Here is a 14,144-nt window from a genome sequence, read left to right as displayed (position 1 = left end):
TAATCATGCCTTTTTCTAGTTGTCTTGCCTATTTTAAATTGTACTTAAATGGCCATGGAATGAAAATCTGGATATACCTAGACAACATAAAATAATAAGAGTACAGTACATGGGAATGACATACCGCCTCAAACACCATTGTTTCCTCATGTGAGTGAAAAACAGAGCAAATCAGAGTTAATCAGAGCAAAAGACTCTTAAGGGATCATTAATATACAAGCCTCCTCATCGGCTACAACATTTTTTAGTAAAATTACAATGACAATGTTTTCCCTTGATTTTATATTTATCTAAGCTTAAATTATACTTCTTATGTATGTTTAACTCTTATTTTGAAAACAGGAGAGGCTTAAAGGAAGAGTAAGCAGTTTTTTGAAACAGACAGCCATGCATGATCACAAAGCCCCTCATGTGTTTACAGATTGTAAGAATGCAAAATGCAGGATATCCAGATTAATACAGTAAATGGATTTAATAGCTACTTTCACACATACAGAGCTTTCCAGAAAATTATCGCAATTTTGCAAAAATATCGCAACTATCGCAAGGGATCATGTGTGTACAGGTCCTTTTTGAAAGTACCAGTAAATTCATTCTGGCAATTTTCCAGAAAGAGAAGTTGTAACATTACTGGTAATTTGCCGGAATGCTGCACTGTATGAACGCATAAGAAAAATTACGGGAATGAGCATGTTTACATTTAGAACACGCGGACATGAGATGTCTAATCCAGCCAATAAGAACACTAAGATGCATTCACATCTGCACTGTTTATGAAAACAAAAGACTTTTAATATTTTTTACACACACATTTAGCTGCTAGATGTTAGACAGATGACGCAGTGGCGCAGTAGGTAGTGCTGCTGCCTTAGAGCAAGAAGGTCGCTAGTTCGAGCCTCGGATGGGTCAGTTGGCGTTTCTGTGTGGAGTTTGCATGTTCTCTCTGTGTTCGCGTGGGTTTCCTCCGGGTGCTCCACTTTCCCCCACAGTCCAAAGACATGCGGTACAGGTGAATTGGGAAGGCTAAATTATCTGTAGTGTATGAGTGTATATGGATGTTTTCCAGAGATGGGTTGCAGCTAGAAGGGCATCCGCTGTGTAAAACATGTGCTGGATAAGTTGGCGGTTCATTCCGCTGTGGCGACCCCAGATTAATAAAAGGACTAAGCCGAAAAGAAAATGATTGAATGAATGAATGTTAGTCAGATAACGTTTCTATGTTCATTATTAACGCCAACTGTGTAAAAAATTATCGATAAAATTCTTATGACAAACCGTTGTTTGTTTACCCTTAAGCTCTGCTTCAGCTGTGTGACGCGCGTGCACGTGAAGCAATGCTCTGGTGAGCATTATGTACATCTCGACATGTGAAAGTGTTCTGCCATATGTTTTCATCAAAGTGTCAATGATGTCAGAATTCACCAGTATTTTGAAATGGATGTGTGAATAGTCTTCTCCGCAATAATTCCAGAATGTCCGTACCTGTGTGAACATCGCTTTTTTGAATTTACCCGTATAGTCAATCCGTAAATTTTCCAGATATTTACCGGTATCACTGTGTGAAAGGGGCTATTGCCACCCTAAATGTATCTTTTGTTAGTTTAATGTGCATTGTGAAATTACACAGTATATAAGCACTATATACTGTGTACTATATAAGGCAATGTACATTTCAAACACAGTGGCAATTCAAAGTGCTTTACATAAACAGGAATAAAAGAGACAAGTAGATCCCAGGAGTAAATAGCTTTAGCTAGCCAAACGTAATAAAAGGTATTGATGGACTTTAATCACCCCGCAACAGTTATCTGTGGCAAGTCACATCTCGGATCTCACTTATTGTAATTACGCTGCTATCCCACAAAGACAGATCTACCTGTATGGTGATGGCCCAGGTAAAATCTTTTAACTGCCCAATCAGATACAGTTTTTCCATATTCCAAAACACCGGTGTATCATATTTTCTCATTTTACTCTGGGACTTCCCCAATCTGGTTATAACCCCCTGCTCTGTGGACTTTTTTATATAAGCACTATATACTATGTAAGCAAGTATATAAGCTGTATAAGCACTGGTACAAGTACCCTATCATGTTTTCAACTGCATTGCACTTTAATGGTACATATTTTATGATGTGATGAAGGTGTTGGAGAGTTAGAGTTGGTGCAAAACAATTACTTCCATGGCATACATGCTAAATTCGAAATGAAACCATAGCATCTAAATTAGGGTAATGCTTGTTACCTACTTGTCTATTACAAGGTAAATATAACATTTGTGTGCTTTAAATTAAAGTGGTGATGGTTACCCCAAACATTTTATATTGTTCTCTTAGATGTACTGAAAATGTACACTATTATTGCAAAAAAGTAAGATGTAAATTCAGTTTACTTCCTATGTCGTTTGCTGGCTGCAATCTATAGTGTTGCCGTCTTGCTAATATGAAAGAGCACTGATGTAGGCGTGTGAAATGCCTCACTTGACATCTCCAGGATTCTCCTCCTGGCGAACCAGCATCAGCATGTGAAACCTGCACCTCCAACAGCAGCAGTCCTCCAAGCTACAGCAGCTCAATACCTCCTCCATCTGACTCACTGGAGCCGCCAGCTCGCTCCTCTCGCCGATATCCTCGCACCTCCACCAAATCCCCACCGCACCACCGCCGCAGGAGAGGACACAGCGAGAGCCCCCCGGCACCCTCCTCGCCCCATATCCGGGGGTCCAGTCAAGCCTCCCAATCCCCTGTGTCCTTTAATCCAGCCAGGAGGCCTCAGGATCCATCCACCCCTCCACAGGATCCCAGAGGCTCCCCAAAAGCATAGACTACTGTATATGATGCAAAAAGACAGACGCTGTATTGACCTGCACAGATACTTTTACATTAATGTATGTACATTTGTAAATACACATGAGTCTATGCTCCAAAAACATCCACTAGTACAGGGGTCACCAAACTTGTTTCTGGAGGGCTGGTGTCCTGCAGATTTTAGCTCCAACCCTAATCAAACCCACCTGAACAAGCTAATCAAGGTCTTACTAGGTATACTTAAAACATCCAGGCAGGTGTCTTGAAGCAAGTTGGAGCTAAATCCTGCAGGGACACCGGCCCTCCAGGAGCAAGATTGGTGACCCCTGCACCAGTAGATGAAAGCATATAGTGAATGTTCAGTCGATTTAACACGCTAGGAAATCTTCACTTTCAGAAATAAAATGTGATTGTGTTGGCTTGATAAAGCCTTTCAGCTACACCAAGCAAACTCAGCACAGTACTTCAATTTTTTATTACTATGAATTATGATTTTCTGTCATAATTCATCTAAAGCCCAATTTATACCTCTGCCCTGATTAAACACTGTAGTGCATAGTCTATCAACACTGTTGACACTGTTTAAGCTCTGTTGCTTTGTTCTGCAGTGAACGCTAGCTTGTGATGGAATTCTTTGTTGGTTTGGAGCTGATTGATACTGAAATTACCAAAACTAAAATGCCGAAATGAGATGGTTAAGATGATAGGAATCACTGTCTAAACCACATGAGGAAGAGGTGAATTGGTCCAACTAATTGTGAAGTGGCAAATTTATCCAGCAAATGGCACATAACTACAAATAGGCTATGTCATTAATACCATATACACTTGACAGAGAAATGTGAATTAAGCTTAAGGCAAACAAATAATAAATGGTGTGATGTCATTTCAAATTAAATCAGGCCAAAGATTACATTCATTCATTCATTTTCTTTTCGGCTTAGTCCCTTTATTAATCTGGGGTTGCCACAGCAGAATGAACCGCCAACTTATCCAGCACATTTTTCACGCAGCGGATGCCCTTCCAGCTGCAACCCATCTCTGGGAAAAATCCATACACACTCATACACTACGGACAATTTAGCCAACACAATTCACCTGTACTCCATGTCTTTGGACTGTGGGGGAAACCGGAGCACCCAGAGGAAACCCACGGCGGAGGAAGAACAAGCAAACTCCACACAGAAACTCTAATCGACCCAGCGGAGGCTCGAACCAGCGACCTTCTTGCAGTGAGGTGACAGCACTACCTACTGCGCCACTGCGTCGTCCCGCCAATGAATACACCAAGATTTAAGCAGGTGCACGAACCCTTTTCTGGAAGGTCTGTTTAAGGTGGTAAACACCTTATATCTGCCACTTTTCAGATTATTTATTTGGTGGTTGTGGCTCTGAAGCTCCATCTGATTTTACTTGGACATCTTCCAGCGTTCATTTCCTCTGTTCGGCTGAAATCAGACGTGTGTGAGTAAAAAATATACAAACTCTAAAGAACTGCTTATTTGTACAAACTATATTCAGTTGGTGTCAGAAATTTACATTGGCTACACCTTGACCAATACAAAATGGTGATTATTTTACCATTTTAAGAGGGCTCAAATAAAATACATTATTTTTACTTAGTACTGACCTGAATACATATAGCCCACAAAAGAAACAAAAAAATAGTTGAATTAATAAAAATACACATAGTAGTTACCTGAATGATTCACAGTTGTGTCTTTTGCTTAGTGATAGTTCATGAGTCCCTTTGTTTGTCCTGACCTGTTAAACTGCATGCTGTTCTTCAGAAATCCCAGATGTCCCACAGATTCTTTGTTTTTCTGTATTTGAACCCTTTCCAAAAATGACTCTGATTTTGAGTTCCGTCTTTTCGCACTGAGGACAACTGATGCACTCATGTGCAATTATTACAGAAATGATTAAACTGTCAACATAGCGGGCCACTGTCCTGAAGGTTAACTTCTCCCTACTGAAAAAAACAGCTTAAACAAGCCTAGGCTGGTTGGCTGGTTTTAGCTGGTCGACCAGCCTGGTTTTAGAGGAGTTTTGGCCATTTCCAGGCTGGTGGCCAGCCATTTCCAGCCTGGTCTTAGCTGGTCAGGCTAGAAAATGACTAGCTAAAACCAGCTTGACCAGCCTAGACAGGCTGGGAGCCCAGCCAAAACCAGCTATGTCCAGCTTAAACCAGGCTGGTCAAGCTGGTCTTAGCTGGATTTAGCTGGCCAGCCTGAAAATGGCCAAAACCCCTATAAAACCAGGCTGGTCAACCAGCTAAAACCAGCCTAGGCTGGTTTAAGCTGGATTTTTCAGCAGGGTTAAGACTTCAGTTATACACATCGGAACCAGCTATAATCAGAGTTTTACTGGCTATATGAGAAGCTTCCAAGTGGGTGTGTTTAGCCAAGTTGTAAGGCATGACCGGGACCCTGTACCATGATTAGCTGGTTAGGCTGTTAAGTTTCAAACTAGTTTGCACCAATTCTGGGTTTTAGGTACCATTAAGCTAGCTCAGTTAATACCATGGCAACAAAGAGTGATTAAAATCAAGCTGCCTCATGTTAAAACCCAAGATTGGTGCAAATGAGACTGAAAATTAACTATATGGTCAGCTAATCCAGATTCATGCCTAGATCTAGAAAAACAGTTGTCATGTATTCAAACTACACTCCCAAAACTGTTGTATTGACCAGGCTTTGTCAAGCCAACAGTGAATGGTTGTCTTATTTTCTTTTTTTATTACATTTTTTAGGCTTGTTGTTATTTTGGTGAATGTAAATGACAAGTAGAGAATGTTAAGATGTTAAATAAAACATTGAAGAAGACCTACTTGCAGTCTTTCACATTTCTGATGTTATTTTGTTGCAGTGTTTTTCCTGCTAATAATCTAAGCATTATGTAACGGTGTCTCTCTCACTGAAGTTCATACTGTTCCAGGAAACGGAGAGACAATGGGCATGCTGATTCACACAAAAGACACAGTAGTCTCCTTGTTATTCATGGGCATGGCCGTTGAGAACAAGCATTGTAAAGGGAGCAGGCTGTTCTTCTGTTGATTGATATACCCATGCATAAATGTATAAGTTGAAGACTGAAACACAAATAAGAACAGGAAATGCTAATAAATTACCCCGTGGAAAAACAAAGCCTCTAAATTTGTTTTAGGCATGAAGAATGTTTTTAAAGCACATAGTGAGATTTCAATGGCAACTTCTTACACGTATAACAATTTTATCTACATTTTGAAAATGTTCAGTTTGCAGTCAGGTGTTGAATAAACAACTATGTTATACACAATAATTCTATAATTTATACAAAATTTACATTATATTTATAACAAGACATTTCACGTTTGGAATTATCTCTAAAACCGGGATATTTGATCATATTTGAGTCGCTTAAAACTGTCGTGCAGGGAACTTAAACTAACTGGCTTTCTGTCCCTCATCGAACATCTATTTATGAGCACATCAGGCGTGACCAACTCGCTAATGACTTGACTGACGTTACTGTCGACTAATCAAATCCTATCTTTGCAAAGCTGTAGCCAATAGAATCACAGATAGGCGGGGAGAAACTTGTGTTGATTCCGTTAGCGTCATTGACAACGGCGATTTAACTCTGACAGTTGTAGAAGTTTGAAATATATTATAAAAAACGATTTGCGATACTTACGAGTCGCTATGCATTAAAAACGACTCATGTAAAAAAGCTTTGTTCCTGCTCCAAGGATCGATCTTGTTAAAATGTCTGAACTTTAGTGACTCCCCCAAAGCCAAATGATAGTTACAGTTATTCAGTTTAAACCGTAATGAGTCAAGCTAGAACCGCCAGAGAAAGGGTCTGCCTTTCGATAGCTCAGAAAAAAATGTTGAAGGAGAATAAAATGGTTGGCTCTGGAAGCAGGAGAAAGGCCAGAGATGTGAAAGTGTTGGCCGAGAGGAACCCCGCTGTAGCGCCTGTGGGTGTTTGGGTCGAGAGCGGAGAAGAGTGTCAAGAACATCCCGCGGTAAGAACACACACTCGTACAGATATCTTGATGAGGACTTACATGGACGCAAGGATATTTTTATTTTACAAAATGGATATTCTACCCCCTTAACCCAACCTCCACTCAACAATCTGCATTTTAACATTGTTTAAAATAGTTAAATGTTCAGTCTATGTGATTTATTAGCCATTTTAAGATAAAAAAAAAATATCGACAAGGTCAAAATGTACTGGTACTGTACTGTTATACAAGTTGTGGGAACATTTGGTACATACTCACCGGCCACTTTATTAGGTACGCCTGTCCAACTGCTCGTTAACGCAAATGTGCAATCAACCAATCACATGGCAGCAACTCAATGCATTTAGGCATGTAGACAGGGTCGAGACCAACTGCTGCAGTTCAATCCGAGCATCAGAATGGGGAAGAATGGTGATTTAAGTGACTTTGAACGTGGCGTGGTTGTTGGTGCCAGATGGGCTGGTCTGAGTATTTCAGAGACTGCGGATCTACTGGGATTTTCACGCACAACCATCTCTAGGGTTTACAGTGATTAACCCGAAAAAGAGAAAATATCCTGTGAGCGGCAGTTCTGTGGACACCTATGACTTGTTGATGCCAGAGGTCAGAGGAGAATGGCCAGAATGGTTCCAGCTGATAGAAAGGCAACAATAACTCAAACAACCACTTATTACAACTGAGGTATGCAGATGAGCATCTCTGAACAGATAACACATCGAAATTTGAGGCAGATGGGCTACAGCAGCAGAAGACCACACCGGGTGCCACTCCTGTCAGCTAAGAACAGGAAACTGAGGCTACAAATCACACAGGCTCAACAAAATTGGACAAAGTCTCAATTTCTGCTGTGACATTTGGATGGTAGGGTCAGAATTTGGCGTCAACAACATGAGAGCATGGATCCATCCTGCCTTGTTTCAACGGGTCAGGCTGCTGGTGGTGTAATGGTCTGGGGGATATTTTCTTAGCACACTTTGGGCCCATTAGTACCAATTGAGCATTGTGTCAACGCCACAGCCTACCTGAGTATTGTTACTGACCATGTCCATCCCTTTATGATCACAGCGTACCCATCTTCTGATGGCTACTTCCAGCAGGATAACGCACAATGTCATAAAGCGCGAAACATCTCAGACTGGTTTCTTAAACACGACAATGAGTTTACTGTACTCAAATGGCCTCCACAGTCACTATATCTCAATCCAATTGAGCACCTTTGAGATGTGGTGGAACAAGAGATTTGCATCATGGATGTGCAGCCGACAAATTTGCAGCAACTGCGTGATGCTATCATGTCAATATGGACCAAAATCCTCTGAGGAATATTCCCAGCACCTTGTAAATCTATGCCATGAAGGATTAAAGCAGTTCTGAAGGCAAATGTGGGTCCAACCCAGTACTAAGGTGTACCTAACAAAGTGGCCTGTAAGTGTACAGGGTAAACACACACCAAGAGAGACAGACCTGATCTGTAGCTGTAGCCATAGTTGACTTCAACTATGAGAAAATGTAAAGTATAAAGATGAACACAAATATATGCAATAAAATATTTATTAATATATTTATTAATTTGGCCTTTACCAGGGTTATTATCATTAACTACAATTTCGTTCGTTCATTCATTCATTTTCTTGTCGGCTTACTCTTTTTGTTAAGTCCCTTTATTAATTATTATTTACGAGAGAGCATTAGTCCCGGCTTAGTCCCTTTATTCGTCAGGCGTCACCACCGTGAAATGAACCACCAACTTATCCAGCATATGGTTTTACACAGCGGATACTGTTCCAGCTGCAACCCATCACTGGGAAACACACATTTACTACCATTCACACACATACACTACGGTCAATTTAGCTTATCCAATTCGCCTATACTGCATGTCTTGGACTGTAGAGGAAACCGAAGCACCCAGGGGAAACCCACACGAACACAGAGAGAACATGCAAAATCCACAAAGACCCAGCCTCGGCTGGGTCAGTTGGCATTTCTGTGTGGAGTTTGCATGTTCTCCTCGTGTTCGTGTGGGTTTCCTCGGGGTGCTTCGTTTTCCCCCACAGTCCAAAGACATGTGCTATAGGTGAATTGGGTAAGCTAAATTGTCAGTAGTGTATGTGTGTGAATGGAAGTGTTTGGGTGTTTCCCAGTGATGGGTTGCAGCTGGAAGGGCATCCGCTGCGTAAAAAACATATGCTGGATAAGTTGGCGGTTCATTCTGCTGTGGCGATTGCAGATTAATAAAGGGACTAAGCCAACAGGAGAATGAATGAATGAAGGAATTATATATTAAAGGGAGAGTTCACTCAAAAATGAAAACTGTCATAAAAGACTCACCCATACCTATTTTAAAACCTATGTTCTAACACCTTTCTATCTTCTGTTGAGCACAAATTTAGATATTCGGAAGAATGCTGATTGCTGGCACCCATTGACTTCAGTAATTTATTTTTCCTATGGAAATCGGTGCCAACAACCAGCATTCTTCAAATTGTCTTATTTTGTGTTCAACAGAAGAAGAAAGAAACTCATAAATGTTTAAAAACACATGAGAGAGAGAATTTGAACTTCAATCAAATGGACATATTTAAAATGACCTCTCAACGTTTGTAAAGAGAAATAATAGAAAAAAAAATGTATTTCATGCCCTTCTTTGCACCGTGTTTGTGTTTGCATATGCAGATAGAATTCATAGCAGGCACAATCCCTCAAATGTAAGCTTGTGTGCACAGGTCCAGGCTTTGCTCACAGCAGAGTTTCTGGAGGAGACCCGTCGAGAGAAAGAGGAGAGCCTGCGCCGATTCCAGGATGCTGTTCGTGAGCGTGTGTCACAGCAGGCCCAACTGCGCAAACAGCAGCAACTCATCAGATCATACCAGAGCGTAAGAAAAAGTCTCTAGTGTCTCTAAGTAATTTTTAATAATTTTTTTGCAGTCAGTTATATTAGCCCCATTAATAATTTATTTATTTTGATTAGCTACAGAATAAAACACTATTGTTTAACTTGCCTAGTTAAACTAATTAACCTAGAACGCCTTTAAATTGCACTTTAAACTAATTACCGGCGTCTTAACAACTAGAAGAAAAATATTTACTTTCATCATCGCAAAGACAAAATGAATTGGACTGCATGTCTTTGGACTGTGGGGGAAACCGGAGCACCTGGAGGAAACCCACGCGAACGCAGGGAGAACATGCAAACTCCACACAGAAATGCCAACTGACCCAACCGAGGCTCGAACCAGCGACCTTCTTGCTGTGAGGCGACAGCACACTTTATTTACTATAATGTTTTTTTCGTAATATTCTGAATGAATTTAGTTTTTTATTTCCTTTTAATCAGTTGTTTTTTAATGTTTTAAAATAAAAAATTCTGTTTAGCTTTCATTCATATTATTTACATTTTTGTGTATGCTTATGCTTAAAAGCTTATTTTCAGTGAATCACAATTTTTTGAAAGGTGCCTTAAGTATTTGGTTGTCACCTACAAGCATAAGCTTGTTTGAAAATCGACATGGAAAATTACAAAATAAAAGTACAAATATTACTGGCTGCAAGATGCGGTTTGTGAATGTGTGTCACAGCATGTCATCTGTGCTGTGCTAAGTATTCACAGCCTTTGCTCAATACTTTGTTGATGCACCTTTGGCAGCAATTACAGCCTCAAGTCTTTTTGATTATGATGCCACAAGCTTGGCACACCTGTCTTTGAGAATTTTTGCCCATTCATCTTTGCAGTACCTGCAGTCTCTCCAGAGATGTTCAATAGGATTTAGGTCTGGGCTCTGGCTGGGCCAATCAAGGACATTCACAGAGTTGTTGTGAAGCCACTCCATTGATATTTTGGCGGTGTGCTTTGGGTCATTGTCCTGCCGGAAGATGAATCGTCGCCCTCAGAATCATCTGAGGTCAAGAGCACTGTAAAGCAGGTTTTCACTCAGGATGTCTCTGTACATTGCTGCATTCATCTTTCCCTCTATCCTGACTAGTCTTTCAGTTCCTGCTGCTGAAAAACATCCCCACAGCATGATGCTGCCACCATCATGCTTCACTGTAGGGATGGTATTAGCCTGGTGTGAAGCAGTGCCTGGTTTTTTCCAACGCCTGGCATTCACTCCAAGGAGTTCAATTTAAGTCTCATCAGACCAGAGAATTTTGTTTCTTATAGTCTACGAGTCCTTCAGATGCCTTTCGGCAAACTTCAGGTGGGGAGATGCTTCCGTCTGGCCACTCTACCATACAGGCCTGATTGGTGGATTGCTGCACAGATGGTTGTCTTTCTTTAAGGTTCTCCTCTCTCCACAGAAGAGCGCTGGAGCTCAGATAGAGTGACCATCGGGTTATTGATTACCTCCTTGACTAAGGCCCTTCTCCCCTAATCACTCAGGTTAGATGGCCGGCCAGCTCTAGGAAGAGTCCTGGTGGTTCCAAACATCTTCCACTTTCGTATGATGGAGGCCACTGTGCTCATTGGATCTTTTAGAGCAGCAGAAATTTTTCTTTACCCTTCCCCAGCCTTGTGCCTCGAGACAACCCTGTCTCAAAGATCTACAGACAATTCCTTTGTCTTCTTGCTTGGTTTGTGCTTTAACATGTACTGTCGACCCTGGGACCTTATATAGACAAGTGTATGCCTTTTCAAATCATGTCCAATCAACTGAATTTACCACAAGTCAACTTCAATTAAGCTGCTGAAACATCTCAAGAATGATCAGTGAAAACAAAATGTACCATAGCTCAATTTAGAGCTTCACGGCAAAGGCTGTGAATACTTATGTTCATGTGATTTTTTCAGGTTTTTTATTTTTAATAAATTTGCAACAATTTCAAAAAAGCTTTTTTTTCACATTGTCATTATGGGGTATTGTGTGTAGAATTTAGAAGAAATAAATTAATTTAATCAATTTTGGAATAAGGCTATAACATAAAAAAATGTGGAAAAAGTCAAGCGCTATGAATACTTTCCAGATGCACTGTACATATGTAGATTTTCTTTAAAGGGCACCTTTAAAGACTTAACTAAGTTAATTAGGCGAGTCACTGGACAAAGATGGATTATTTTGTAGAAAAAAATTTAAATTATAAATGTTTTTTTTACATTTGTTTTTATTCCAGCCAAACAAAAAGAAATAAAACTTTCTTCAGAAGAAAAAAATAGAAAATACCATAAAAAATATTAAATGGGATTTTTTTTTACTTTGGATTGCAAACACGTATGTCAGGGCTTTCAATTTTTTTAGATCTTTATACGTGTTTAGTATTTTCTTTTTCTTCAACCACAAGCAGGATCTTGTTTGAATAGCTAATGAAAGCAAAAAGTCACAACAATCTTTAACAAAAAACTTATTTGTTCAGTTTGTTCAACATCTTCAAACAGTTCAAACTTTTTTTTTTCAGGTTGAACGTGAGGGCAAAATATACCAACAAACCAGTAAAGCAGCCCATCATCCTTCACCTCAAACCAATGTATTCCCTTCATGGACATATGCAGAGCGAGTTATCTGCAGTCCCAGCTCTCGCTCTGCCAGTGTTGACGGGACGGAGTCTCTTTCTTACAGTCACCTTACACATAACGTATGCGTATTTCCAGAGCAACTGATCATATTTGCATTCATTTTTTACAGCATCTTGTTGTAAGGTTGCGTTTCTTTACCCTGTTTCCAGGTCAGTAAAGTCAGGAAGCAGGTGAGACACAGACTAGCTGCTTGCCAGACAGTGCAAGACGGAGAGGAACTATCGCAGCTACCTGGTGGGAGATGGAAAATATCTCCTGCTAGAAATGTGAGTCATGCATGATGCATTTGGGTCATTTTGGAGACCTGAGCAGTCGGTTTTGAGGTATATTAATATCTTGGCTTTTGTTTTAAATACAGAAATCTGAATCACACTCTTGGAAAGATCAGAAAGATTATACTGAAAGAGGAGAGGAGGATGTTGAAGTGGAAGATGAGATGCTGTTGGGGCAACATGATCAACCTCTCCATTTGCATCACCAACGAAGCAAGACTGTAACTTTTCTGAACGATATGGTAGGAAGGTCTTGTGTGGCATTTAAATTTAGTTCCAGATGGCACACCCACGGAAAAGACTATGTTAAATTGTTTTTCAGTTTGCTGGAAAGAAAGTGACCTGGGCTGCTACAATGCAATAAAGGGGAAATTGTATTTATAAACACATTTTCTAAACTAGGATTTTAAACCTTTAAAAAATGTAGTTTCCGCAGTTCTGACTATGTTTGTGAGACGACCACATGCAAGAATTTAATAGAGCTATATGTTTGGAGCAATTTGTAAATTGTTCTATTGAATAATAGTGCACTTAATTTATTTCCTGTTACGTTTTTTTGTCTGACACTAAATTATTTCAGATTATACATAAATTTTTATTCAATTTTATTGCATTTGTTATTTATTACTTTTTAAATTATTATTAATGATTTCCCCAAATGGTAAAGTTAATATAATTAGATACAGTTAGGTCCATAAATTTTTGCACATCGACACAATTCTAACATTTTTGGCTGTATACACCAACACAATAGATTTGAAATGAGCTTTAACTGCAGACTGTCAGCTTTAATTTGAGGGTAATTACATCCAAATCAGGTGAATGATGTAGGAATTACAACAGTTTGCATATGTGCCTCCCATTTGTTAAGGGTCCAAAAGTAATTGGACAGAATAATAATCATAAATCAAACTTTAAATTTTTAATTCTTGGTTGCAAATCCTTTGCAGTCAATTACAGCCTGAAGTCTGGAACGCATAGACATCGCCAGGCGCTGGGTTTGATCTCTGGTGGTGCTCTGCCAGGCCTCTACTGCAACTGTCTTCAGTTCCTGCTTTTTCTTGGGGCATTTTCCCATTCAGTTTTGTCTTCAACAATTGAAATGCATGCTCAATCGGATTCTGGTCAGGTAATTGACTTGGCCATTGCATAACATTCCACTTCCCTTTAAAACTCTTTGGAGCTTTTGCTGTGTGCTTTGTGTCATTATCCATCTGTACTGTGAAGCAGTCACGTCAATAAATACAAGAGAACCAGTTCCATTGACAGCCATACATGCCCACGCCATGCCGCTGCTACCACCATGCTTCACTGCATAGTATCATGAGCAGTTTCTTTCCTCTCTCTATACTCTTCCCTTCCCATCACTCTTGTACAAGTTAATCTTGGTCTCGTCTGTCCATAGGATAGGTTGTTCCAACACTGAGAAGGCTTTTTTAAAGGCTCTAATCTGGCCTTCCTTTTTTTGAGGCTCACCAATGGTTTACATTTTGTGGTGAACCCTCTGTATTCACTCTTGTGTAGTCTTCTCTTGATGGTTGACT

At 40.0% G+C, this 14,144-nt stretch overlaps 2 protein-coding genes across 3 annotated transcripts in view; both read left to right on the top strand.

The window, feature by feature from the left end:
• hepacamb (hepatic and glial cell adhesion molecule b) overlaps nucleotides 1-5,601 on the top strand; it is a 29,234-nt gene extending 23,633 nt beyond the window's left edge. For both annotated transcript variants that reach the window (XM_056458571.1, XM_056458570.1), the window contains exon 7: nucleotides 2,494-5,601. In XM_056458571.1, the coding sequence (XP_056314546.1) occupies nucleotides 2,494-2,823 (330 nt within the window). In that variant the 3' untranslated portion in view covers nucleotides 2,824-5,601. The remainder of the gene's footprint in view (nucleotides 1-2,493) is intronic.
• Nucleotides 5,602-6,410: 809 nt separating this feature from the next.
• Nucleotides 6,411-14,144, top strand: part of ccdc15 (coiled-coil domain containing 15) — a 25,214-nt gene continuing 17,480 nt past the window's right edge. Inside the window, exons 1-5 of the mRNA XM_056457054.1 lie at nucleotides 6,411-6,816; nucleotides 9,546-9,695; nucleotides 12,211-12,387; nucleotides 12,478-12,594; nucleotides 12,687-12,842. Coding sequence (XP_056313029.1) covers nucleotides 6,619-6,816; nucleotides 9,546-9,695; nucleotides 12,211-12,387; nucleotides 12,478-12,594; nucleotides 12,687-12,842 — 798 coding nt within the window. The 5' untranslated portion in view covers nucleotides 6,411-6,618. The remainder of the gene's footprint in view (nucleotides 6,817-9,545; nucleotides 9,696-12,210; nucleotides 12,388-12,477; nucleotides 12,595-12,686; nucleotides 12,843-14,144) is intronic.

This window comes from Danio aesculapii, chromosome 5 (genome assembly GCF_903798145.1).
Source record: "Danio aesculapii chromosome 5, fDanAes4.1, whole genome shotgun sequence".
NCBI lineage: Eukaryota > Metazoa > Chordata > Actinopteri > Cypriniformes > Danionidae > Danio > Danio aesculapii.
Note: the sequence above shows the minus strand (reverse complement) of the source record. Positions and strands in the feature narration are given on the sequence as shown.